The sequence below is a fragment of the Vanellus vanellus genome (genome assembly GCF_965231255.1).
Source record: "Vanellus vanellus genome assembly, chromosome: 1".
Classification (NCBI taxonomy): domain Eukaryota; kingdom Metazoa; phylum Chordata; class Aves; order Charadriiformes; family Charadriidae; genus Vanellus; species Vanellus vanellus.
In genome coordinates this window covers 214,488,226-214,511,467 of record NC_138905.1, presented here as the reverse complement: position 1 = coordinate 214,511,467, position 23,242 = coordinate 214,488,226, and the positions used below count along the sequence as shown (strand labels likewise).

At 46.1% G+C, this 23,242-nt stretch overlaps 1 protein-coding gene across 1 annotated transcript in view; it reads left to right on the top strand.

The window, feature by feature from the left end:
- Positions 1-11,835, top strand: part of RAB30 (RAB30, member RAS oncogene family) — a 47,635-nt gene extending 35,800 nt beyond the window's left edge. The window contains exons 2-5 of the mRNA XM_082480242.1: positions 1,079-1,179; positions 2,646-2,729; positions 8,079-8,262; positions 10,338-11,835. Coding sequence (XP_082336368.1) covers positions 1,087-1,179; positions 2,646-2,729; positions 8,079-8,262; positions 10,338-10,588 — 612 coding nt within the window. The 5' untranslated portion in view covers positions 1,079-1,086 and the 3' untranslated portion in view covers positions 10,589-11,835. The remainder of the gene's footprint in view (positions 1-1,078; positions 1,180-2,645; positions 2,730-8,078; positions 8,263-10,337) is intronic.
- The last annotated feature ends 11,407 nt before the right edge of the window (positions 11,836-23,242 follow it).

Genomic DNA, 23,242 nt, shown 5'->3' with positions numbered 1-23,242 from the left:
GTGGGGTTTTCCGTTTGCCTAAAATCTCCAACTGAGTCTCTTCTGCCTGTTGTTACTTTTCTCAAAGTCCCTTCTCTGGTCATGGTGTTGGCAGCACCCTTGGGTGCACTGGAGATGGAGGTGTGGACACTCATCTCTTGCTCAGCCGTTGCAAACTACATTTATCTGTTCATTCCTCCCCATGTTTGAAGAGGCCTAAGGAAGCCCTGGAGGTCTTCCCTCATGTAGGCCACCCTGCCCGTTCCTGTGACGTTGCTGAAATATCAGTCTCTGCGTCCTGCCAAGGAGGCTGGACTTGGCGGGGGGTACGTGTGCTGGGTACCCCCCAGGCTCCTCCGCGTTCGCTTGGCATTTGAGCTTTACGCCAAGCAAGCTATCCTCACAAAACTGAAGAAAATTATCACAGTAGTAGCAATGTTCCTAATAACCCATATTATTTCTTCCTTTTTAAAAACATCTCTTGTACTTCAGCTAAACTGTTACCCCACTCCCCACTCCGATTTTAGCAAATTAGCTCTTTATGTCTTTAAGGCAAACACTGCTGCTTTTATTTTAGAATTATTTTAATTTCCTCATCTGTTCTGCCCTCGTGTGCCCAAGCCCTGCTCCGTGGGTACCCAGCACCCACCTGGAGGGTCTTGGGGGGGGGGGGTTCTGGGTATTGCTCTAACAGAAATAGATTATACGATCCCTTCGGACAAGGCGGCAAAGTCCTTGCTGTCCTTTGGAGCTGACGTAGTTAAAAGCGAAACAGACATATGGGGAAATCTAGGAAACGGTGGCTCGGGCTGGTGGAGTGTTGCTCCGAAAGCTGAAAACCAGCATCTCTAATTGGTGGGCAGCCAGGTGAGATGGTGTGAAAGTGGAAATGCGGCTGAGATTTCACAGCAGCTGACGTTGAACTACGTGGATGCCCTGGCTCAGAGCGGGAAGGACTCTTCTCCCTTATCTGAGGAGCCACGTGCCTGCCAGGAGACCTTTGTTCTGAATATTTGGAGGAATAAAGTTCAGCAGGAATAAAAAGGGCATTTCCCCACCGCCTTGGTTCATGTCATCTCGCGTTCTCTCTCTCTTGCAGCTGCGTAAATGAGTATGGAAGATTATGATTTCCTCTTCAAAATTGTTTTAATCGGCAACGCCGGTGTGGGGAAGACCTGCTTAGTCCGTCGCTTCACTCAGGTAAGGTTGGCCGCCTCTTGGATATGGGATGTTGGGGTGGGGTCAGCACTGGGATGGGAGTGTGGAGCCCGTGGCTGTGCGCCGAGGGCTTCGCTGGCGTTGCAGCTCCGAAGTAATAAATTGTCTGCAGTCTTGGTGCATGAATCACCTACAGCAATGTACTAGCCCAAGCAGCACATCTGTATCTAGTGCTGTGCTTAGCTCTGTTAAGGATCTCGTGTTGGACAAAACTCAACCCTCTGAAGATGAAAAGTCCTCTCTGAAAGCCTCCTGATTTGGAGGTGCTCTGGACCAGTTATAAGGACCAGCACATCTCTTGGTGCACTCCTGTGTGCCTTCTCCTCCCCATCCCTCCTGCTGCTGCCCAAAGCTCTCCCTGTTATTTGTCATTAGTGGATAATTAAATAATTTGGGTCCTGGGCTGTCAGTCCAATGTCTTCTGTTAAACATCAGACCTTTTTTGTGGCAGAATAACAGGGAAAGGAACAGGCTTCTGTGATCTGGGGCAAGAGAAGGTTTTGCACGATGCACTATAAAAGATAAGTTGTGGGGTTTTTGTGGCACTTTCCACTAAGAATTGTCAGCAATTTTCCCCCTCATTGTTAATTTTAGTTTTAAAGCCATGGTGATGTTAAACACTCTCCAACCGCTTGTGGCAGCCAGTGGCAATAAAGCTAGTCAACCCCAAAGGGTTAACCCCCCAAATCTGCGGCTGCTTCTGCTGCTTGTGCTTTGTCAGCGCAGCTGCTGTAGGGGATGGATGTGCCCCAAAATCAACATGACTTTGTAGACCTAGACGCCAGAAATCAAAAAGCTCACTTTTTACTTCCCCCCCCCCCATGGTTTGCTGTTGCTCCTTTCTGATGGTGCTGCAATCAAATGCTGCCAGCATCACGCCGGCCCTTGCCATTGCTGTGGCACTGGTAGCGTCTGGCTCCATGCTTCGCTCCCAAAATGCTGTGCAGGGATGTGCCCCTGGTGCTGGGAGCTGCCAGAAATGCCTTTCCGTGCCATGGCCTGTGGTGGAGGGGAGAGGGAAGGCGTGAGGTTGCAGGAGCAAAGGCATCTCATCCCATGCAGGCGCTCACACCTCTTTCAAGGCATTGGGAAGTAGGAAGGAGGGTCCTTATCTACCCTTCCCCTGCCTCTTCCAACTGCACAGGAGCAGAAGGGCTTTTTCCCTCTCTTTTTCCCTGTATGCATCCTCCTTTTCTTCTGTTTTCTCACCTCTGAAGTCAACGACTTGCTACGTGCCTAGGGATGTGTAAGCAGGGAAAGCACTGTGGGGTTGAATTATGGTAACCTTTGTGATGGGGAAAAGTCACACTTTCTTCTCTAAATGTGATAGAAATAAGCATCCAGGGAAGAGGAAAAGGGAGGAATAGTTTTGGGCTTGGAAAAAGGTGAGCACTGGCACCCAGAGAGAGCTACAGAAATTTACTTAATGAAACTCTGTTTTCTTTCAGGGGCTTTTCCCACCGGGTCAAGGAGCCACGATTGGGGTTGACTTTATGATTAAAACCGTGGAGATAAATGGTGAAAAAGTAAAGGTAGGAGCCTGATGGTTTTCAGTATCAACTCTAGTGGCAGCGCTGAGGTTTCTCACTGCTGGAAGGCCTGTGGGCACACGGGGAAGCACAGGGCTATACGATATGGCTCAGGCAGTGCTGGGTCTATTGCTGTGCGCCCCTCTCCACAATTACCAATCGGAATCGTAACAGCAAACATAAGGGAGAAAATGGAAGGGGAGATCTTGTAACTCTGTCCTTGCTTAGGAGACACGGAGATTGTGCCTGGCTGGGGTTGAGGAAGCGCCAAGAAGGGCTTCAGTGCAACCTCTGCTCACGGCATTTCTGGTAAGCAGAAATCTGTTGTGTTCCCACTGGGATGTGCTCGGTGAAGATGTTCTGTGAGGTCCCAAGACGGCTGTTGAGGAGAGCAGGTTTCTGGACTTGAGTGGTTCTGCACAACGAAGGCTCATTTTCCACTTCTGCCAAATTACGGATTTTGGAGAAGTGGAGATGGTCACAGTACTGATGATGGTCAACAGGTTGAAGTGAGAAAGGCAATGTCCACATTACTAACTCTTTCACCCTCCAAAATAGGGTGTTTGCAACCAAACTGCTGCTGGGAAACTGTCCTTGTCCTGTGCTAACTCCCAAATTGAACCTGAGCATCACTTGGCAGAGAGCTACTTTAGGTCAAAACATACCATGGACCAATCTCATGCTTTAATGGAATCCATGGTTGGGTTCCAGTGCCCAGAGATGCTGGCTGGTGCCGCTTTGTTCATTAATAGAGTTTGCTAGAGCTACTGTGGCATCCAAGAGGCGGGAGAAGAGTATTGTTGTCTGAGCCTCTAATGTCAAGGTGTCCAGGCTCCCTGAGCTGCCCCTGGAATTACTCTCCTGCACTAAATACAGGGGCATCAAAGTGAAAAACAGTGGTTTTCCCCTTCCCGCCTTCGTCAAATCCAGTAGTGAGCAAATGGGAGAGTGGTGGCAGTGTGACAGCAGTTAGATGTGACACTGAGACCCATTTTTAAGCTTGTGTAAGTGAAACGATGGACTTGTGCAGATTTTCAGCCCTGGGCTTTTTTTAACCTGTATTTCAGCACAAAGTGGTTTTAAGAAGAAAATCAGGTCATGTATTCCTAAGTTTAGGACGGATTTTAAAATCCACGATCGTGTCAGCAGGCTGCCACCCTGCTGCGTGAGGAGCTGTACAAACTGGTGGCAAGTGATGGTCTGTGACCAGAAGACCTTCCAGCCTGAGCGGGTGAAGAACAAGAGGTGTAAATACCTTTGCCTGATAAAGACAAAGTTAATGTTCGGCACATCGCTGTTCAAGTGGGACAGAGCAGCAGGCAGGAAAGCAGTGAGGGTCACGTGTAGCGCCCATGCTGTTGGTGCTTAGTTTGGTGGTTGCGATGCTCATTAGCAGGCATCTGGTGTAGCGGGGTCAGCTAGGACACGGATGCTGCTTGGCCGGGCTCCTCGGACAGCAGAGATGCTCCTTCCTGCCAAACCCAGCTCCAGTGGAGCAGCTCAGAGGATCTAAGCTGGTAAATGGCTTAAGTACTGCACTGAAGGTGGAATTCATTTTTTCCCTTCTATACCTGGCTTAGACCAGCTGTCTCAAGATTGTCCTGGTCGATGGAGGGAGAAAAGCAATCTCTGAGGCCGATTAATCCCATCCACTTCAGGCACCTTTGCTTTCCAGCATCTGGTTCCCTGTCAAGTACAGACGGAGCCTTAAGAACATCACTTATATCTGAGGTCTGGTTTTTGGACAGGTGAACTCGCCCTAAGGGTTTATCTGTGTTTGACTTGTTGTTCCCATGACCTAATCTTGTTATGGGAACAGTCCTGAGACTAGCTTGGACTGAGGATACATCCTGGTTTGGGGTCTGTCATTTGTTTCAGTGGCCAGTCTGGCCCAAACCGTGACAGAATACAAACTCCTTAAGAGAAGGTTGGGAGCAGTTGTGCCAACATGGGCTATCTCAGGGGCAAGGGTGGTTCAGGGAAGCTCTACAAGCTAAAGGAAAACTTGTCAGCATGGTAAGTCCCTGCTGCCCTGCAAACGTCTGAATGTACAAGTGTCCATCCCAGCAACTCTCTTAATCACCTTGGGGCTGGCTTGTGTTTCACGGAGCCTTAGCAAGTGGTAGCTGGTATACCAGCTATATTTCACACAGCAAATAATGAGTTGTTAAATCAAAGTCCCTCTCCCGACCCCACCAGTAGAGTAAATTGGAATCACCGGAGCTCAGCCACAATGACCAAGCTTGGGAGGAAGCTTAGTACAATACATTTGAGCATTTGAACGAGCCTTCCAGCATCTGAAAGGCAAGTGGATTTCCTTTAGGGAGCGATCTCGTAGCTGAAACTTTTTGAGTAAGCAGTGCTAGTGAGAATAAACATTTAATGAGCGGGAAAAGCAGGAATGAGTCAGAGCACAGAGCAATAAAAATGACATCTCAGTCAAACGAGGCGCTTCTGACTGTTAGCTCATTTCACAGTGCCTGAGCCGTGACTCTGCTTCTGTGCTGGGCAGCATCTCCTGCGCGTCTGCTGGGATGCAGGATGAGAGAGCAGAGCTGTTTACCGAAAAGGTTTCCAGACTTGAAAATAAATGATAGATTTCTGGGGAAAAGTACTTTCCAGCTTTCAAAATTGCATTTGAAAGTCAGTGGAGAGGGACCTGCTAGCATGAAAGCTGTGTGCAAGCCATATCAGATATGAGTGGCTACTAAAGCTCACTGACAGGTGAGCAGAGACAGCACTCTGCAGTTGAGGGGCCTTTCCTAATAAACCCAAAAATATGTACAACAGCTGTACTAAGAGGCTACACAAATTCAAGCCAAGTAGAATTATAGAATCACAGAATGGTTTAGGTTGGAAGGGACCTTGAGGATCATCTAGTCCCAACCCCCCTGCCATAGGCAGGGGCACCTCCCACCAGACCAGGTTGCCCAAGGCCACGTCCAGCCTGGCCTTGAACACCTCCAGGGATGGGGCAGCCACAGCTTCTCTGGGCAACCTGTGCCAGTGCCTCACCACCCTCAGAGTGAAAAACTTCTTCCTAATATTAGTTCTAAATCTCCCCTCTTCCAGTTTGAAGCCATTCCCCCTCGTCCTATCACTACATGCCCGAGTAAAAGGTTTCTCCCCAGCCCTCCTGTAGGTCCCCTTCAGATACTGGAAAGCTGCTATAAGGTCTTCCCAGAGTCTTCTCTTCTCCAGGCTGAACAACCCCAACTCCCTCAGCCTTCATAGGAGAGGTGCTCCAGCCCTCTGATCATCTTCGTGGCCTTCCTCTGGACCCTCTCCAACAGGTCCATGTCCTTCTTATGTTGGGGGCCCCAGAGCTGGACACAGCACTGCAGGTGGGGTCTCACCAGAGCAGATCAGAGGGGCAGAATCCCACCTGCGGCCGCTGCTTTTGCTGCAGCTGAGGATGTGGTTGGCCTTCAGTAGGTCAGCAGGTCTCACACTGGTCAAAGCTAGACATCCTCAGTGCTGCAAACAGAGGGCTACACTATACAGACCTGTAATCTTATTGTATTTGGTGGAAATGTTCATGTGTGTGAAGCTAAAATGTATGTGCAAGTGTTGGGAAAGCAGGAAGCATCCGTTGGCTCCAAGAAAATAAACATCTACATTTTCTGCAGGCTGAGTCAGGCACCATCCTTTGGTTCCCCTGAAAAAAGAAGACAAGTAAAATCGTTGCTGTGAAATATTTTATTTGGCAGAAATAATCAGCGGGGTGAAGTGCGAGATGTGTGGTTTGTGTCCAGGAGGAGTTTTTCAGTGGCTGTAAGGTCGGGGGCTCTTCCCTGTCTTCTGCACCCAGCGCGCGGGAAGACTCCCGGCTGCGGGCAGTGAGAAACCCTCTCCCCCAGGGCGATCCCTTTTGCTTTCGATGTCTGTTATATTAAAGCGGTGGAAGAACATAGTCACATCAAGTTTTTATCAGCTTGGAGACCCTTTCAATAAATGAGAAACGTATATAAGCTGGAGTTAACCAGTAGACCGATCAGGAAACGTTTTTCCTGGGAAACAGCTGAGCAACAACGAAATTATCAGTATTTTTGCATCTGCCAGAGTTTGGAGGCAGGTTTGTTTTAATGGGGACTTGTTCGTTACCTGAATTTCAGCTGCAAGTCATTTCACTTATAGTTTTGTGTTTCACTTAAGTGCAGGTGTCGGGTTCGGCCGTTTAAATATGACTATGCCAAGAGATTAAGCATAAAGGTGCCCAGGAGCTGTAAAACAGCCACAGATCACTTTCTCTGCAAAAAAAAAAAAGTGTACTTTTTCAAAATCATACCCCACGTCTGAAAGCTGCTACTGGGAGCTCTCATTTCAAACTAATGCATTTATGATGAGTAGCTGGCGTAGTTCGACTTTGGAATTGGGCAAGAATAAGGTTTTTCTCTGTTACAGGATGCTGAATATATGGAAAAAATCTCAAATACTTTACCACCTTCTTCCCAAAGTACACAGGATTCTGGCTGGAAATCACCCTTTCACATACTTAATTCCAGGGCGCTTTAAAAAAAAAAAAAAAAAGAGCGGAGGCAGAGAAAAGTACTCTTTTATGTTGAAATTTTTAAATTTTCGATGTTTGTTTCTTTGACTGAAGCCTTTTTGGCATACTAAGGTTTTGATGACCCACCGAAAGCTATCAGGTGATCAAATTATAAAAGCAGTATGAGTTAAGTTTGAATTGGGAAATGTATGTTGTCCTCCTGGACCCAGAGGGTTTGGCAAACACTCGTGACCTCTTTAATATCGTTAAGGACGTGTCAACCAGTTCTCTGTGTTGGGAAGGCAGGCAGCGAGCAACTGGGTGAGACGGCTGAAGTTGTAGAGGGGAAGAGTGCTTGGGTCAGCCTTCAGCTGAGCTCCTTGTTCAATCCTGTGGTTTCCACCCACCAGTGCATCATCTCAGGATAACTATGAGTAGCTTTGGGAGCTGGAGGAGAGGCGTTCTTATTCCTTCTTGGGATGGATGCTGCTCTTGGTTGGACTTCAGGGACAGAAGTGGCTTTCTCCCTCCAGCACCTGCGTTGTGACTCCAGGCCAACAGCAATGTCCACAGCAGAGGGAGATGCTAGAAGTCGCATGAAAACTTGCAGACCTGCGGCTTCCAGGGGCTGCTGGCTGCCGTGCCAGCTGACTTTGTGCCTTGCATTTCAATCCACAAGTGCAGGAGTGGAAACGGAAAATCCTGGAGGAGGGGAAGCCAAAGGGGAGAAGAGCTAAGTGCTTTCCCAGCATTGGTTTTATCCTGAAGGTTTTTTTTTTTAGGTCAAAACAGTGCTGCTATCAAATAAAAAAGTTAAATATTTTTTTTTTTATTTTTACCACCCTTCCTTGTTATGCCAAAAGCTGCAGATCTGGGACACGGCAGGACAAGAGCGATTCCGGTCCATCACGCAGAGTTACTATCGCAGCGCTAACGCGTTAATCCTGACCTACGACATCACCTGTGAAGAATCCTTCCGGTGTCTCCCCGAGTGGCTGCGAGAAATCGAGCAATATGCCAGCAACAAGGTCATAACCGTGCTCGTGGGTAAGTGACGATCATCCCTAGCGGAGGGATGGTGCGATGAGGGGGCGTGCTGTGCGTGTCGAGGGGCTGGTGGCAGATGGAGGTGTTACCAGGAGGAAAACGTGGGATCTGTGTGAACTGGTGGTGCGGGATGCTCGAATGGGTGCAGCAGATCTTGTTGCCAACCAGTTGTAACCGCAGGATGGAGGTGATGCCTTAAACCCAGTGCTTGCACCATTCTTTCTGCAAATAACCCCAAGATGCTGATAGCAATGTTCAGGACGCCACAGGCACTTCTCGAAGTGTGGTCCCGTCTCAAGTCTATGGCTATTGCATGCAGAGGTGGATACTTCCCACCAGTTGGTCCCATACGGGACTGAAGTGCTACCAACTGAGCTATGAATAGAGCAGTTTCCCTTGTGGCTTCCAGCTCAGATCTCTACAAATATACAAGGATCTGCTCAAGTTGGGGTTGTCTGCAGGTTGCTAGACCCCATAGTTGTGGGACAACTGGAGCCTTGTCTCGAGTGGGTCAGGATCTGGGAACCAGGTTGGGATGTGATGGTTGTGTGGATCGTAGCATTCACAGGTGGGACAGAGCTGGAAAAATGGATATTTGCACGAATTTTAGGGAAACTAAAAATAAATAACTGAATGCTATGTTAATCTGTAGAGCTTCAACTCAAGCTAAAGCAGACCTCAGGCCATCTGTCTGCCACAAGCAAGGTGAAGGTCGTTTTTCTTCCCTGTGCTTTTCCATTCTCTGCTTTCAGCATCCAATAGTTAGGATTTGGCTTTTAAAGGCCCAAGGATATATAAAGAACAATGGAAAAATAACTTGGGGAAAGCCGAAAGGTTTCATACTGTGGTGTCATTATCTGCTTTAATAGTTTGCTGTTTAAAAGAAAAGTCTAAAAGATTGTAAAATGTGTTTAAGGTGTCTTTAAAAATCTTTTGAGATTTACGTGCCAGAATGGTGTTGCAAGAGAGCATTGGGATTACAAGAAACTCATTACTCCCCATAAGAAGGGAATGGCACATGTACAAACGGTGCTGAAAAATAATACATGAGGAACAAATTTATACATTAATATTTTAGGGAACATAAAGTTAATTATCAGCATCTACAGCACAAAATATAAATGATAACAGCCATAATACACACTTTGAAGATGGTGACACCCATCAACTGTTTGTGTTGAGCGATAATTTGTTTAGAAAGGTAACTTCAGTGTATGCAGCAGGTCCAAGAAACTGCTTTATCAGGAAAGAAAGGGGCTCTCGGACAAGAGGAGGGCAATGAGCTGTGGCTTGCCAGTGGAAGCGCAGTCTTTTCCTCCCACTAGTTCTGACAAAGTTGCTGGTAGAAGCGAGACCACTCAACCTGTTGAGTCCATGGACACAGCCCCCTGTTATCACAGGTCCTAGTCTGTTATCTTCTTTGTGAGATTAATTTATGGCAAAAACATGTTTGAAGTGAAGTGGCCGGTAATAGGGTATAATCATATCAGACAGCTGCTTGAGGCATTAATCAACTCTACTCAACCGAGCTCTCCCAAGGAAGGGGCTGGTTTCTCGCCCCACCTCGTTCTGCGAGTGCCCCCGAGCTCGTCCCTCTTCCAGCCTCAACGGCCAAATCCTTCATGGGAATATTGAAATAGGAAAGCAGCCTTCCACACCAGGTTTCTTTTAAAGCTTGTAATGACATGAGAAATATCACGGTTAGTGTCTCACATGCTGTAATTGACATTTTAAGTGCTCCTCCGAGCAAGAACAGGAGAATTTTCAATAGATATTAAAATGGAAATCCTTTAATGTCGGTTGATAGCAGCAAACAGATGCACTGGTGCTAAATTAAAGCCAACTGACTTGGATGCTCACAGGGCATATTCCATTAAATGAGCTGATATTAAATGAACTTGGTCACGTGTATCAGGGAATCCGCTATTTGGAGGGGAGAGCAAGCACTAAGTTTCACATCAAAACCACTGTCCGTACACATATACACATAACTTTTCTTTATCCCTTATCAACTTTTGTTTTTCTTGTTTTGGAAGTCAAATTAATTCCCTTTCTAAAATCTTTTATCAATACAGGTAATAAGATTGATTTAGCTGATAAGAGGGAAGTTTCCCAGCAAAGAGCTGCAGAGTTTTCGGAAGCGCAGGACATGTACTATCTGGAAACCTCGGCAAAAGAATCGGATAATGTGGAAAAACTCTTCCTGGACTTGGCCTGCCGGTTGATCAGTGAGGCACGACAGAACACTCTTGTGAACAATGTCTCATCCCCCTTACCAGGAGAGGGGAAGAGTATCAGCTATTTGACTTGCTGTAATTTTAATTAAAAGAGCTGGCATGTGATTTTTTTCCCCTTCTGCTGTGGGCCAAGAGGATGGGGTTTTTCTTGCTGGGGTTTATCTCCTTGAAAGGAATTCCTGCCACTTTGACCCATCTGACTTGCCCTGAGTCAGGTTGCAGACCTGGAAGCACGGCAGGCTGACGGCTCCAGCTGCATGGCAACGTAGCAGAGTATCACACGGTTTAAATTTCATTTTTCTTGCAGTCTCTGGAGCGGGTTAGGAAAAGGAGAGTGGCACAAGTGCTTCATGTAACGCAGAACATGAGCTATTGCGTTTCCTTCTTTGGGAAACTAGAGCAGCCTCTCTTGAAGATACTGAAGAAATCCAAATGTCTCTTACAGAACGATGTGTTTGGTCCTTTCTAAAACAAACAAAAAAAATAATAAGAAAAAAACCAACGATGAACACTGACCCTGGACTACAGTGGCAATCTCCCGGGCTGCCAGCGAGTGAGCTCTTAGGACATGTACATAGCGTCTGCCCGCGCGTCTCCATGGAGGACTCTGGTGTTTGAAATAGTGTTATGTCTATCATCTACAGGCACTTTCACGAACATGGAATTAAAAAAAAAAGTTACATATATCAACATTTTCAAGATGTAAGAAGACATGGATACAACTCAGTTGCTCCCTTTGGTGCTAGCAGTTTGACAAATATCCCATAGACCAAACGTAGTCTTACTACATTACTGTCCTCTGAATGTGTAACTTAGACTGGTTAGGAAAAAATAACACTAATAAGCACTGTTTATAAAAATAAAAAAAGTCTCGTTACCTCTTTTTCTAGGCCTGAACGTAGTGGAAAAAGACTGTGCTTCTTTGATATCCGAATTAGGATGAAAAGACTTTCCGGAAATAATAATAATAAAAAAAAAAAATAAAAAATTAACTGTTCCTCCTCTAATTAGTAATGTCCTAATGTGAAAAATTAGCTTTGGGAAAGGTTATTGGTGGAGTTGGAAAAAAGCGCACCAGATGTGGCCAAAATCTTGTGCGCGCACGGATTGTGTATAAGGGTTCAAAGAGAGCACAGTTGGAAGTGGCAGTCTGCAGTACGTCCGGCTTAAAAATAAAGCTTGTAGATACAGTTCTTGTTAAAAGGCAGGCGTACCTTTTTGTAGAGGTTTGGATTTGGATTTTTTTTTTTTTTTTTATGCTAAGTGGAAATAGCGAGGGGTTGCAAGTGATATCACTCTGTGGCTGACCCGTCCAGCGCTCACCTCGTGGAACTGCTCTCCGAGACGCTCTTGAAGGTGTCTTCTTGGCATCCAGTCTCTCTGCTAGAGTAGCTTTCAGGTTCAGGGCTGTAGAGTCATTTAATTTACTTGATGCTTTGTATTCTTAATCCCAGACTCCAGTGTATGTGTAACTGTTTAGGCAGTTTCTTTCTGCAAAAGCCCCTGAAGCGGAGGCACTCCGGAGTTTGCGATGTTATTACACCTCTAGTGCCATACATGAATAATGCATTGCAAATTTACGCATTGACCTTAAAGCAAAACTGGAAGATAGTGAATGCGCACACGAAAGATGATTTTTAGAAGTTTGAGTTCAGTTTAGCTAATGTGGGTAAATCTCTCCTGGCAGTTATGTGGCTGTGATATGCTGTAATTTAGAGTTAATCAATTTAATATTACTTGGCATTTACTGAACATTATAATAGAGCTTTTGTATTGACATAAAAAGTTACCAGTAAATACTTCTTGTAAAGAACAACTTAAAAAAAAAAAAAAAAAAACGTATTTTAAAATGTTTTTTTCCACATTTTCCTGGAAAGACTACTTTGGGCTGTATCATGTTGTGCCTTTGATCTGTAATGGGGAGCTGACTGAGTCAGGGAGGGGGGATCGGTGTGTCATTCCGCCATTTTTAATGTTTTCTTGCTATTTTTTAGGTCACTTTCTGTTATGACTAGCGGTAAAACGGAAGATGTAGATGTTGCGGTACAAGGCTTGTTTGTCATTTAGGTACCCCTTAGCAAAGAGCTTCTGTAAGTGTGAGATGTTGGGGGATATGTCATCTGCTGGGCTGGCCTGTACTGGTCCTTTTCACTCTCTGCTCATGGTGTAATCCAGAGGATTTAGGAATGTGTGGGACTCGGTGGCTGCTGCTGTGCTGGACCGTGTGGTACAGCCTGTGCTGAAGAGCCATGTCTTGTCTTGAACATTCCCCAAATTGCCAAATGCAGCCTCATTTGACCTTGTGAAGACCACCCAAACTCCGAGACAGCTGATTCTGCACAGCTTTTAGGTAGATGTTTAGAGCAAAGCTCAGGGTGTTACATGTAAGGTAACACTCAAGTTAAAAATCAATACTACATATATTTAATTTGTAAAAGCTCTTACTCTCCAGATGCTGGACTTGTCAGTGCGTATTTGATAACAAGTAGGGCAGGGCTGTTTGAATTCATCAAGAAGGAGACTGCCCACCAAAACACCTGTGGGTTCCTCAGCCTGATTTCCAAAAGCATCAAAGCTGCGCAGGTGCTTTTCATTCCTGCTGAGTACCACTATAAATGCATTTTAAAGTGCTCCTTGCATCACTTCTGGAGGTTTAACTCGAACACGTTATCATGACTGAACAAACTGAATGGGTCAAATAGCAGAATCTGCTAACTTTATGTTCTTGGATATCCACTTTGAGATTTCTAGAAGGCTAAGTCTCTCTTTCCAGTGTTTTCCTAACCTGTAGGTGACTGTCTTGGAGACTACCTGCCTACTAGCAACCTCCAAGTGTTGGTTCTTTCTGTTGCTAGCAAATCTCCATGTAAGCACTCCATCTCCAGACAGTGATGTGCTTTTGCAGCGGGGTGGAGTGCTGCAGTTGGGCTGATGTTACAGTGAAGTGTCTGACATCTCCGGGGACAAATTTGAACTGATTCCTTTCCAGTTTTATTCTGTGTAAGACTTAAAAAGTTGAAAGGTAATAATGGTGATATGTGCAATGTTTTATAAGGTCATAAGCCAAAGCTGTAGTTTGAAACTCGCCTCTTCTTCTGCAGTTACCAAACACAGAAGAAGAACTGGTATTTTATTGTAGTAACTCCTGCAAAGGAGTTATTTTTGTACGCCTTCAAATATCTCTGTAGTGCATACAACCTTGTAGCATTGAGGGCTTATCTTCTCTTCTACAGTCTGAAGGCTTCTCGACCAGAAGAAGAGCTTTATCAACTGCTAATGACAACTTAGTGGTGTGGCACTGACAATCTGACAATCATCTCTCTAGCTCTCAAAGCTATGGCCAACACCTCGCTAGATGAGTGGATTTTTGAGAGAACTGTCAGTGAAAGCCTTGTGATGCTTGCTGGGTCGAGCGTCCAAAAGCTGTGCGGAATTGATATAATGGGGCCAAACTTGACTGGAAATGTTCTCTACGATCAAGAGAGCAAGGCATTGCTCTTAGTGTGGTTCCTAGATTTTGATGTGTTATATTCACAGCCGTGGGGTAATCTTGGGTCAGTATTAATTTTTATAGTAGTCCCATAATGAGACCTTTCCATGAAATTTTTTTAACGCAATGAGTAGCTCCAAGCAGAAGCCAACGCTGGATGGTGAACAGATGTTTGCTTTATGTAGAAAACCTGTTTTCAGAGATGAGATGAGTTTTTCTCCATAAAACTGAGTGGTCTAAAGTCTGATTTCCAATTCAGCCAGGCTGGTCTCTAGTAAACCATCAAGTGTTCTGTGCTTCAGATCACAGTGTGTGAAGTACCTGCTGGTATCTTGTGTTGGGTGTTTACACGGCAAGTTTGCTGGGACAAGCCATGACTCCCTTCTGTTCCTATTTGTGTTCCCCATGAGAGACCACGTGCTGGGGCGGGGGGGAGGAGGAGGAGGAGCAGCAGCCCTTCAGGTCAAAGACTTCTGGAAAAAGTGAAATTATGAACTCTATAAAGAAGGAGACACTGGGTGCCTCTTCCTACCTCTAATAGTGAAGTCCTGGTTTGATCTACAGGTGAGTAGTTTGAGGACGTGTTTGTGCTGAATGCTAAATGTCTTTGTGATCGTTATTTAATGAAAACTACACAGGATGAATTGTCAGGCAAGATACTTTTGTTCTTTGCTGTAGAACTCATGAAACGGTCCTTAAAACCTGTCAGTCCGCTGGTGCTGTTTGTCTTTTTGGAAATAGCTGTGTTGGTAACAGTTGACTCCCGCGAGTCTCGGTTTAGCTGTTACTGGCTATTGAATTCCTCCAGTGTCAGTAATAGCAGCAGCAGACTGAGGCTGACACAGGAGCCAGTGATTTGAAAAGAGGGAAAGCTGAAATTAGTGATGCAGAAGCACAGTGGGTGCACACACACACGGGACAACAGGCCTTCCCCAGCTTTTGCTGACAAGGGATGCAATTAGTTATAGTCAAACCCACTGGGTTCGTTATCCCTAAGGACTGCCGTTTGTTCAGCTGCTTTTCCACTTGTCTTCTCTTTTCAGTATGAAGAACTGCCTATAAATCAGGCTGAGATGTTGAGCTGGCGTGATTTCTGTAGTCAGAGACTGAATTCAGTTGGAAAATAGGTGAATTTCTCCCGCTATTAAAATAGGCTGAGTGAAGATGCAGGCTACGCTGCCCTTTGGGGACCTGGGGTGCCATCGTGGTCGGACACAGCTGGACAAACTGTCACAGAAACCCCCTCCTGGCTTGTGGGGCGGACAGTATTATAGCCCTTTGTGCAAGGGGAAAGATGACTGTATGGAGCAGAAAATGCAGTGTAAGGGGACCGTTCTACTCCAGATGTCCTCAATCCAATCCTCTTTTAAAAATTGCATCTATGACTTAGATTTAGGTTCTTCTGGATTTTAATAAGGAATGCTTTGGATTTGAGTATCATCTGAGATTCTTCTGCGTTATGTTGCTTTCAGTATCAAAGTGCCCAATATCCTTATAAGTGTTGCTCCCACCAACAGAGACCTTTTTGAGCTTATTCAATTAGAAAAGGTGTTTCTGGAGGACACTTTGTGAATTCCCAGTAAGCAAGTATGGAAACTCTCCCAAACATTGATGTATATGAGGGCTCACCAGAAAACCCACTGGAGCCAAAGGAAATACTCTGATCGATTCTAGTGGTGAAAACCCTGTGAAAGGTGTTATCAAAATGTTTTCTTCCTCCATTTATAATTTTATTTGCTTATCTGAACAAATTTGGCTCTTGACGCCACCCTTTTTCCTTGCATCAAGTCTGTCCTCTTGTTACTGTGGGTAGTAATTGTTCTAGTTACTGTTCACAAGCAGCAAAGGATCATAGTTTTGCAGGACAGTCTTGTCTTATGATGATGCGTGGTGGGGAGACACTCGATTTCCTACAAGCTACGAGTGCATCCTCAACTGGAACCGGTCATGTCTTTGAAATGGGATCATCCACTCGAGCTGTAGTTAAATGTACCATAAAGGTTATAGATCTCGCGTTTGTCTCCGTTCAGGATTTATCTTGGCGAGGAAAGTAGACAACAGGGTAATCATGCTGACCGTGATGCAAGGCTCCCAAAGTAGCCCGCTGCGTTTCGCTGACTTACCTCGCTCATCGCCACCTCGCTAAACTGACCCAAAGTCGCCTTTGCTGTACTGTACTATATCCAGCCGAGACAGATTGCCGGCTGTCATCACCCCTGGATGCCATCGCACCCTTTTCCCTCATGTGAATGAGCTGTAACTTGAACCAGAAGTAAAAACTATGCCATGTGAGTTGAGGGTGTTTGTTTTGTTTTTTTTTTCCAAGTGGGAGCCACAGATCCAGGGAAAAAAACAAACACCAACTCATCTCTAATGCTTGCCGCTCCCAATACAGTCAACTGGGTAACTGGGGAAAGATAACCCAGGTACAGCAGAAACTGAGATGGCAATGAGTGTAATTTAGGCTGTAAATGTTGTCGGTGAAAAATTGGACTGGTTTTAAGCCAAGGTTAACAGCTCAGCTCATCTGTCTGGATAAAGAGGAGCTGGCTGTACTGTACTGGGAGATTGTCTCTGTTTTCACATCAATAACTAGCTCTTAGCACTTCCTGGATGTAATCGCATTTGTTGAACCAGTTATCCTTTTCCAGTAAGCTCAGAAGATAATTTTAGCTCTGGTTAGAGCTACAATTAAACTCAAGAAGCAGATGCCACCTTTGCTTTTTCCGCTATTGCTTATCTTGGGGAAACGTTCCCAAGGACATGCATGCTGGTGAGTGCACCGCGGTGGTGTCCCTGCCGAGCACCTTCTGGGGTCCAGCGCTGGTCCACAGGCATCTGTCATGGCCAAAACCTGTGTCAGTCATGTTGTTAGCTGTGCATGGTTCCCTGGGGGAGAGGGGATGTTAAAAGTACTCTTATGCTTTCATGGGTGACGATCAAGGGCTCTGGTGTCACATGAAGGCAAACCTCAGAGCTTTTCAAAGCCTCATTCTTCCAGTACTTTTCATCTGTGAACCTGTTCCTTCCCAATACTGCTCATCCCTAAAGCACTGTGGTGGTGTTGGACTGGAAACTGGCCTCGTTGCATGCACCACAGGAATCTGACTCCTGCTCTGTCTAGGAGGAGCATCCGTGGCTCATCTTCTGTGCCACCTCGAGTTTCTTACTATGAACGTGAACTTCATTAATTGGATAAGCCCGTTCTCAGGCAAAGCATCCTGTGAGGAATGTTTCCCTTCTTATGGGACCAATACAAGAGATTCGGGTGTTAAGTATCCGTGAGGGTTTGGTGTGAGTGAGTAAACCTCCAGTGAGCAGGTGGGTGCTGCTCTCCATCCAGGGCGATGGACAGCCCGGTGGAGGAGGAGAGTCATTCTGAGCTGCCACTTGGGTGGTGGTGTGAACATCTCCGAGGGTCTGGGCTGCATCACGGGCACGAGCTTTAGTAAACTTAACGGCCGCAGTGTCCCCAGCAGGCAAGCCCTTACAGAGGGGGAAGCGGAGGAGAGGGGAATGCTGTTTTGTCATGTTAATGGAGTGAGAATAAAATGTTTGGTCTGTGGCAGGGAGAGCTGCCGTGACTTCAGGCACTGCCGTGGCCTCAGCTCTCGCAGACTGTTTGGACGAGAGCCTGACCGCTGGCCCTCACGTACAGTCAGCACACCGGAGGGGAAAAACTAACTTCTGAAGCCAATGTTTTGGGGGAGAAAAGGCCGTCTGCTGAGAGTATGGAGGAAGCCCAGCGCTTGTTGCTATGCTGGTTTGGAGTGACAAGTATATCTCTGGATATTAGAGAAGTAGTTTAAAACGTGCCATGGTTTTTAGCATAATAAGATGCACTGCAGATATGTCACATCCATTTTATTTCCCACAGCTGTTTACAAAAGAAAAAAAAAATAAAAATGCTGAGATTGGAGCAGCTGCAGTCACTCAGCTGTCAATATGGGACAAGGCTCTTTCTGCTCCTCTTTTATTTCCACTTCACTCTGTTCTGCTGCACATATTTGGCTGTTCTGTGAATCTGCAGATCATGAGTTTGTGGTTGGTTTTTTTTTTTTTCAAACTGCCTTTGATCTATACAGAAAGACTCACCCAGCTCTCATTTGAATTCATTAATACTTCGAGTAGGCATTTTAATTTTATGTTTACTGGCTTGTTTCCCTTTGTAATGTTATCTGACAAGTTCGTCGTGCTCTGCATTACCTTTAGGTTTTTCAGTCTAAAATGTTTCCTGTTTCCTGAAGGCTCTGATCATTTTTAGAGATGTTATAAAGGCATCTTCATTTCCTCAGGAGAAAACCCGAATTACTCTCAGCTTTGATTACAAGCAAATCACTATTGAAGCACGTAATTTTTTTTTACAGCACGAACAAAGTATGCTTTATACCATCAACTGTAGTTTGAATTGTAGTTTGAAAACCTGCTTAAGCACTAAAAGCAGCATTTTGTTCGCAGCTTCTATGCCAGGGAAGTCACAGCATTCAAGGAATTTCCTGGGTTGGAGTTTTTCCCATGAAGGTCTGCTGTCTTTTCCCCAACAATCGTGAATTTAGCACAATGTACAGAATTTTAGCAAGAACCCCATTCCTAAACACATGGCCAGAAGGATGAGGAGAGGATGTGTTTCTTGTTGATCAAGCACAACCGTTTCAGCGGGGAAAATGCGCTACGGCTGGTGAGCCCATTGATCTGGGGTTGTTGGGGTTGCGCTGTCGTTGGGAAGGGTATAGGTGTTAGCAAATCGCCAAACTGTGAATCATTGACTGTCGGAAGCATTTGGCTCGTCTGTTTTTTAAGTTCCTGTTGTCAAGTGTGGTACAGTGGGATCCTTGAGAAAGGAATGTATTTTGGATGACCAGGATGATGAATGTATGATGCTTCATGTTTATTTGTAATGTCCTTTTTATACTTAGAAACTGCTTACATATGTATCTGTATGTAAATAAATGTTTAATCCTTTCCACTTGGCGGTTCAAGTGTTTGATTTGTTTGTGTTTCGATTTGAACTGCAAAGCAAAGTTGCCTTAAGAATATGTACAAGACAGAGTCACTTGACCTGATTTAATATCAGACCGACAAACGAATGGGTGCTGAGGCTCTTCTGCTTGGGTTGAGCACGCCAAGGCTCTCGCAGCATTGGGACCCCACAAGAACAGCGAAAGAGGAGCTGCTGGCCATGGGGGCAATGTCCCTTTGCACTAGCGTAGAAGAAAATTATTATTTTTTTTTTTCGAAACCAGAGAGTCCGTAGCGAAGTGCCGGCATTCGGCAGCGAATGCCGAAGAAATGCCGGCATCGGTCACTAGAGGGTGGTCTTCGACAGAGGTAGCATCTCCATTCACCAGCATTGCAAACCCGTAGCTGGTTAAGCTCCTGTCCTACCAGGGTGCTAGGCTTGTGGTGGACAAAGGTGACTTTTGGATGTTTTGGTTGAATTTAGTCGTTGTCACAGTGCCTTATTTTGGTGCTAATTCTTCTCTGCAGCATTCAGCTTGCTCTTCTCACGCTCACAGAAGACTCCTCCTTCCACTGGAATTCCCTAATGTCCTGCCTTTCTGGGGGTCTAAGAATCCTTTTGGTCAAGATCTCCCATTTTAAGCCTTTAGACTTTTGGTCAGTACATAAAGTTTGTGCGCTGACTCCTTCTGAGGATCAGGTTTCCTCCCCTCTGCTCTGCTCCACATCAAACATGACTTCTGCTAACACTTACACTGAGAACTGAGCTGTGAAGCTTGAAGACACCATGTGTCTTTTATTGCCTCTTCCACTGACCTTGAAGCTCCTTCTTTGGTAAATGTCTGACATGAGGCCTGGACCATCTGCTCTGCGTTCCCCAGGAAGCTGGCAATTTGAGTCAGCGACAAAACAGAGCAGTATTTGGAGAGGGAAAAGTCCCTGCATGCTTCTAGGTAGGAACCGGGCAAAAGGAGGGGAGGAAAACATCCTTAGAGCCCAGGCAGCTGAGGAACCGAGTATTTGCTGAAAGAGAGGAGGGCTGGAGTGTGTGCCCTGTGGGGGTGACGGCTGGAGAAGCCAGACCAAGCTCTTCCTGGGGAAAGGTAAGGGGCAGGTGAAGAGTAGGAGCTCTTCCTCGCGAGAAGCATGTAACTGGTGGGATGTGCGACCTTCTTCTTGTTCAGGAGGTGTAGCAGCAAGGGCACAGCCTGTGCTGGGCTTTGCTGTGGGTAAAAGGATTGTAGGAGCATGAAGGTGAGAGGCTGTGGAGTCTCCCACTCTGGAGACGTTCAAAACCTGCCTGGACGCCGTCCTATGCAACTGCTGTAGGTGACCCTGCCCCGGCAGGGGGGTTGGACTAGATGATCTCCAGAGGTCCCTTCCAACCCTGACCATTCTGTGATTCTGTGAAAAAAGGGAACAAACTGCCCAGGGGAAGAAATGCAAGACTGACACTCTACAGGAGCAGAACCAAGACAGCTTTCTGCCTTTCCTCCAACTTCTCGTGTACAAAGTCCTCCTACCGAGCACTTGGGGAGCTGTGCCCAGAAGATGTCATCTTGCTGACAGGGGCCTGTCACACAAAAGTACTTTTTGGTCTCACTCTGTGTGCAGTCCCCTCGCACAAAGCACAGGAGATCTGCCTGCCCTGCATTAATTTCAACGGTATCGTACAGACAGTCCTGCCTAATTTAAAATCTAGCCTTGATTTATGGATTTCTATGCATAGGGAATCAACCGTAAACCCGCTATGCGTTTTCAGGAGTTTTATTACCTTCAGAATTAAACATGCTGAGCTTGATTCTTTTTGTACAAGCTTATAATTATAATCACATCAGCTTGCACCAAAGCTACCGCTTACTATAGCGTGTGGATGAATTCCCCGCTGAATAAAATCACTCATGCTGGACAAAACATTTCATGTCAAGACGCTGTCAGGTATAAGACGTAGAAGTTCTGGCAGTGTTTCAGTGCCAGCCGCATCAAGTCTCTGGAGTATCACTTGGATCCGGTCTAACCCCCATGTTAAAGTGTGTGTTTGTCCAGTTCATCTCAGGGGAGTGCTTAAAGAGCCGGTGATACCACAGTCTTGTATTATGTGGGAAGCTGTAGCAGAAACGACTAGTTTCAAGCTTTAGTTGTTTGAGTACTGATGTCTCAAAACCCTTTCATTATTGCCTTCTCTGTGCTCGGTGATTTGCGTATGAGTAACGCTCTCTTTCCCTTTATTTCTTCTACATAAGCTATAAATGTAGATTTACCATTTCCAGGCAGTCTACATATCTTCCTCCTTTTCCACTTGTCCCTAATATAGACTCATAAAGCAGGATTTTATTTGCAATAAATAAATTCTTTGGACCAGGCATAGCATCGGTAGATGCAGGCACGAGCACAGGCTTGTTCCCTTGGGCTCACCCTGGAGCCCTGCGCTACGCTGACCGAAGCAACCCTGGTGCAGCCCTGGTGCTCTGATTTACTGTCACCTGCAGAGCTAAGGCTCGGCTGGGGAAGCCATCACTGGCTCGTAAAGTCTATCTGGCGTCTTCTGCCACCCTCCTGCCCCTTTGGCTGTGCCAAAAGGTCCTGCACAGGGACGCGGGTGTCCCTTGCAGCACAGCATCATTGCCGCGTTCTGCCGCGGTGGTTTAGGCTGGCATCACTGGCACAGCGCTGAAGAAGTGACTCCACTCACAGGTACGATGTTTGATGTTTCTTCAGTCATCAAATTATTTTTAATTCTGCTTTTTTTTTTTTTTTTCCTGCTATAACTGGATGTTCCTTTTTCTTCTGTTTATGTCTAGGATCCAGGGACTGCAGGGATGGAAACTTGGACATGTAAGAAGAAACCTCGAGCCTCTTGCTGCCGCCACCTACTGTTGCAGCATCCTTAAAACACCGGGAAGTACTTTTGAGTCGTGCTCGAGTATCTTGCTGGGTAGGACAGCAAGGAGAAAAGGTGGCCTGCTGGTTAAGGTCCTTGAGTGACACCCAGAGCTAGACTGCACGCTCTCCTAATGCTGGGCAGGTCTTTCAACCTGTGCCTCCATTTCCTCAACTGTAAGTAAGTACTGGAAAAAAATCAACTAACCCAACACCACTGACTGCTATGGAAAAACTTCTTTGTAAAGTGAATTTAGGTGCGCAGGCGTGCTGGGGGGCCATGAGGAACCCTATCCTTCGTTCAGCCTGCAGGAATGCCTGCAGACTCAGCACATTCATACCCTTGGTAGGAGAGGCTGTATCTCATTAATGCCCTGCTCAGCTGCAGAACCAGCGTGTTTGATTTTAAATATTCTTCTCCCTCCCGTCCCTCAATGAGAAATGTGTTTGATTAGAAGGTGTAGAACTTAGGGTAGAGACCAAGAAACTGAAAAGGTTTACCTATATGTTCTGTAAGGCTGACCCATGCTAAAAATCGTGGATAAAGGACAAGGTGGTGAGAGAGCAACTGCCCTCATACTTCCCTGGGTGCCCTGAAAATAAAGAGCAGGTACGTATTTATCATAGAATCACAGAATGGTTTAGGTTGGAAGGGACCTTGAAGATCATCGAGTCCCAACCCCCTGCCATAGGCAGGGACACCTCCCACCAGACCAGGTTGCTCAAAGCCCCATCCAGCCTGGCCTTGAACACCTCCAGGGATGGGGCAGCCACAGCTTCTCTGGGCAATTTGTTCCAGTGTCTCACCACCCTCAGAATGAAATTTTTTTCCCTAATATCTATTCTAAATCTCCCCTCTTCCAGTTTGAAGCCATTACCCTTCCTCATCCTATCACTACATGCCCTCGTCAAAAGTCCCTCTCCAGCCTTCTTGTAGGCACCCTTCAGATATGGGATATTTTATACAAGAGATATGAAGGCACACACAGATTACAGCTCAAATTCCAAAGGTCTATTTTTTTCACCCATCCCAAACATGGTTTCCTTCAGCTGCCTTTGGCGGGTGCTGCCTTAGCACGCGGGGTTGTGTGCGTGCCCCAGTGACATACCTGTGGTGAGACCCAGTGAATGTACTGTTCCAGAAGCCTTTCAGAGTCACACAAGCCCTTCCAGCCCCGACTCCAACAGTCACCAACAACAGACAGTAACCAAAACCCACAGGAACAAGATGAACACAACATGATACATTCCCATAACAGTCTTCCAACTTCCAGCAACTTCTGCCTCTCAGATTTCCTAAGGCAGAGGTGGTGTCTTTATAACCTGGAAGTCAAGTGCTTTAGTTATCAGTATTGATATGATTTGTTCCTTGCATGCAGACACAACTCTTCTGAACAAACACTGAGCCTGGGGC